At 35.1% G+C, this 5000-nt stretch overlaps 1 protein-coding gene across 2 annotated transcripts in view; it reads left to right on the top strand.

Annotated features, from left to right (window-relative positions):
• Positions 1-3180: 3180 nt before the first annotated feature.
• Positions 3181-5000, top strand: part of serping1 (serpin peptidase inhibitor, clade G (C1 inhibitor), member 1) — an 8424-nt gene continuing 6604 nt past the window's right edge. Inside the window, exons 1-2 of one of the 2 annotated variants that reach the window (XM_060881063.1) lie at positions 3181-3296; positions 3864-3912. In XM_060881063.1, the coding sequence (XP_060737046.1) occupies positions 3877-3912 (36 nt within the window). In that variant the 5' untranslated portion in view covers positions 3181-3296; positions 3864-3876. Of the gene's footprint in view, positions 3297-3860; positions 3913-5000 lie in introns of both variants that reach the window. The other variant, XM_060881064.1, reaches the window with a different exon arrangement.

The following is a 5000-nucleotide window of genomic DNA, read 5'->3' as shown; positions in this document are numbered from 1 at the left end:
TGCATTTTATTCTTCATGCTGCTGTTAATATGCAGATCGGTGACCTTTCTGTATCAGTAAATAAGTTCTATCTCAATAACCTTCATGTTTTATCAGAAATGAAGCACCGATGACCTGCTTATAACCCACATAGCAGAGAGCAGAAGGTCAGTGTTTGATTAACACAAACACTTCTGTCAGTCCTGAAAAACACCTAACAAAACTGGAGTAAAGTCTCTGAGAGAAAACAGAGAGGACAAGTGTTCATGTCTTACATCAGCTTTCCTAAAAATCTGTAGAAAAATGATATTAGCTACAAACAAAACAAAAGTTTACACTCCATGTGAACGTCCTGAATTTTCTGATACATTAATCATTGGGGGCAATAATAATAATAACAATAATAATAATAATAATATAAGCAGCAAATAAGGGGTCCAAGCACCGAGACTAAATGCAGGGCTGCTATTGGCTAATGCTGATCTGTGTTTTTTTAAAGATATTACAGAATGTTATTCAGACGCAGGATTTTCGCTCAACTGGACGCTGCGTCGCAGAAATTTTCCAAATATGGTGTTTTCCAAAGTGAACCCCAGCAGCTGAATGCTGATTGGCTAATGGATGACGTTTTCCAGTATAATAAATAAACCTGTGTGTTTATTCGAGGTTACAGTGAGTTGGTGTTGGATAAACAGATGGTGTCTGATGTTGTAGTTAGCGTGCTGTCAGAATGTTTCAAGCTCATTTTTACACTAAATTAATCAATAGTCTGAAGATGTTTTTTTTTACAGAGCAACAATTGAATAAAGTGGAACAGATTCAAGTAGTTAATTATAAAAAAAACATGAGATAAGACCCCCCCCCCCCCATCTCTTACTCACGGTCCTCTCTCTCTTTTTATTCACTCTCTGTCTCTCTTTCTGTATCCCTGTCTGTATCTCCCTTCGTGTATTGCTCTTTCTTGCTCTCGCTCTCTCTTTCTCCTTCATTGAATGTGAAACACTTTGACACGGATTATCTGTAGTTCTGCAGGTGAGCAGCCTTCAGCGTGCAGATACAGCTGAGGGAGTCACCACACACACACACACACACACACACTCATGGAAGCTAGACAAAATTAGATAAAAATTTTCAGGCTCAAAATCAGAATTAGCAACAGAGTTAGAGAGAGGCTGACACACACATACACACACAAACACACACAGATTGGCTTTTTTCAGTTGGACACACTTTTGCAGTTGTATGTTATTCTGTAGTTGATTGTTAAGTTATTTGTAGTTGTATGTTAAAACTGTGTGTGTGTGTGTGTGTGTGTGATTGTTACACTGTGAGTCTCTTGTCTCTAATTGTTCTATCCTCTTTAAATGTATTTTTTATAATGAACTGTAGCATTTCATGTGTTCATGTGAATTGTTTTCTCTTATTGTCGTCATCACATGATGTTTTTTTTCTCAGCAGCAAAGCTGATTTCTGTGTTTCTGGGTTAGGGTTAGGGTTAGGGTTAGGGTTAGGTAAAACTAACCCTAACCCTAACCCAATTACATATTATATTATATTATTCATTCATTCATCTTCTACCGCTTATCCGAACTACCTCGGGTCACGGGGAGCCTGTGCCTATCTCAGGCGTCATCGGGCATCAAGGCAGGATACACCCTGGACGGAGTGCCAACCCATCACAGGGCACACACACACACACACTCATTCACTCACGCAATCACACACTAGGGACAATTTTCCAGAGATGCCAATCAACCTACCATGCATGTCTTTGGACCGGGGGAGGAAACCGGAGTACCCGGAGGAAACCCCCGAGGCACGGGGAGAACATGCAAACTCCACACACACAAGGTGGAGGCGGGAATCGAACCCCGACCCTGGAGGTGTGAGGCGAACGTGCTAACCACTAAGCCACCGTGCCCCACTATATTATATTATATTATATTATATTATATTATATTATATTATATTATATTATACAATTACACACTATACTGTACTATACTATAACACGATACTACAATATACTATACTATATCACATCACACTATAATACAATATACTATACTATACTACACTACAATACACTATAAAACATTATACTATACTACACTATACTATACTATACTATAAAACATTACACTATACTATAAAACATTATACTATACTACACTATACTATACTATACAACATTACACTGTACTATAAAACATTATACTACACTATAAAACATTATACTACACTATACTATACTATAAAACATTTTGCTACACTATACTACACTACACTATACTAAACTATATTATACTATACTATAAAACATTATACTACACTATACTATATTATACTACATACACTATACTAAACTATATTATACTATACTATACTACACTATACTAAACTACACTATACTACACTATACTATACTACACTACACTATAAAACATTATACTACACTATACTATACTATAAAACATTTTGCTACACTATACTACACTACACTATACTAAACTATATTATACTATACTATAAAACATTATACTAAACTATACTATATTATACTACATACACTATACTAAACTGTATTATACTATACTATACTATATCACACTACACTATTCTATACAGTTTAGAATGATTAGCAGGTAACTAACCACACTGAGGTTCATTAATAAATTGTGCAAAGTGTCTGTTTTTTTTAAATTATTGAGCTAATTTATTAAAAAGCTTTGCCAGAGCAGAGATTCAGACTTTCTTTAACAGTAACTGGGCTGTAAAACATCATTAACCATTAAAGAAAATTAAAAAAAAAAAACAAAGAGATACAGAGATGGTTTCTGGAAATATTCACCTAGCTTTTTAGCAATTAACAGCACAATAAATAACATCAATAAGTGAAAAAGTCAAGACTTTTACAGAAAAGTTTTTTATTACCATAAATTTTGTAGGCATCAGAAAGTCAAGTCCGTAACATAGAGTGTGAGAATGTAGTGTATAGTGTGTGATTTGAGACACAGCCACTTGATTATTGTGGAAATTCATCTCACAGAAATATTAACTTCTCTTTTAAACATTATATAAAACAGCAAATAAACTAAACTGCAGACTTTGTGAGGAAAAAAGGAGAAATGCCAAAATTCAGTCACATGATTTTCAGTAAATCTGGAAAAAGAAACTGTGCAAACAACAAAATCACCAAATCAACAAACATATGAGTAATAATTCACTAATCAGCATTGAAGAATTCTCTCTTACTCTCAGACACACACACACACACACACACAGATAGTAAACAGTTTATGGTCACGGCTGTTGAGGTACGTTCACTTTTTCCTTTAAAACCTTTTATGCAGACCTTCAGATTTGTGTGTGTATGTGTGAGTGTGTGTGTGTGTGTGTGTGTGTGTTACAGAAAAATACTCAGAGTGTCAGAGTGGTGTGATAAAGTGGAGTTGCCACCCTGAAGTTGATTATTTTCCTCATGTTCCTCACGTGTTTGGTGTTTTCTAACACCAAAGTGACTCACAAACTATTACAGTTTTCTTATTTTTTAAATAATGGCACTTCTTATTCAATACTTGAATACTTGAATTCTTCGATCTCAGCTTGTCATGTTAGTGAGAAACTGTTAAGAAATGTAAACTCCTCTGTCCTGAAGATGTGGAGAACTTCCAGCTTTACTTCTGACACTGGAGACTCCTTCACCACATCATACACACACACACAAACACACACACACAAAATCTCCAATATTTACACATTTTAATTGTGTATTATCTAGTTGTGTATTATATCTGCTGTACTCCTGATACAAGCTGTGTGTGTGTGTGTGTGTGTGTGTGTGTTGAATTATTTCTCTCTCTCTTTGGGTCTAATTGAAGCAGAAGTTGCACCATCATGTTGCGTTGTTTCATTCTCCTGCTGTTTTGGGGGGTAAGTAAACAGAACGAGGTTGTTGGTAGAACGTTAAAGTCTAAAGTTCATCCTACAAACAAATAAAACTTCTACAGTCTGATCTTACAAAGAGCAAAATAATTCTGTAAAAACTCTGTAAATATACAATATGTAGAAAGTGTTTGCAATAAAGTTGATATAAATCACAGGAAAGTTGGGTCTAGCAAATAAAAGCTTTTAAATTATTTAAATGATGGTATAGGAGTTCTACAGAGACCTCATTTAGTTCAATTCAGTTCGGTTTTATTTGTATCACACGTCTAACACACGTGAACATTGTCTCAGAGCACCTTTAAAGAAATGTAAAAATAATGAATACAAATTTTAAAGTTTAACATTTATCCCTAATGATCGAGTCTGAGGTGATGATGGTGAGGAAAAACTCCCTGAGATGATATGAAGAAGAAACCATAAGAGGAACCAAAATCAGTGAAGTGAACCTCATCCTTATTAACTCACAATGAACAGGAAATAATGTCAAAGTAAATAATGTAAAAGTAAATAATGTCCAACAGTTTATAGTCCAGCGGAATCCTTCACCAAGGAGCTCCAGAAGAACTAACTCACCTCCTTACACAAGTTATGCGCGCAGAAGTGTTCACCTGCTAATCATGAGACATGCTTAGTTGAACAGAATCGATAACATGGTCAATAAAGTGTCACGTAATTGCAAGATAAATTCACCTGTTCCTCACGTTTAGAACATATCGAGACACAGCATCATGAAGACCAAGTCGCAATCCAGAAAAGAAGTCATCTGGTTTGTTTATAAAAATCCCCAAACTGTAAATATTAAATGAATTAATACAAAAAAAAAAAAAAAGAAAAGCCAGTAAGAAATAATCAAGTCATGATGCTCCCACCACTGTGCTTCATAATGCACAGGTTCAACCATTTGGGCTTTTCCCGTGTACGTTCATGAAGTCTAAAAGTTTAATGTAGGGGTAAATACTTATGCAACACAGTGTACCATGAGATTTCAAGTGCATGATGATAGCTGAGAGAAAGCCTGAGGACTAAATGATATTACTATTAACAGCTGTAGAGAGAATGTAAAGCTTTTATTC

This window comes from Tachysurus vachellii, chromosome 11, assembly GCF_030014155.1.
Source record: "Tachysurus vachellii isolate PV-2020 chromosome 11, HZAU_Pvac_v1, whole genome shotgun sequence".
NCBI lineage: Eukaryota > Metazoa > Chordata > Actinopteri > Siluriformes > Bagridae > Tachysurus > Tachysurus vachellii.
This window is presented reverse-complemented; position numbering and strand designations above follow the sequence as displayed.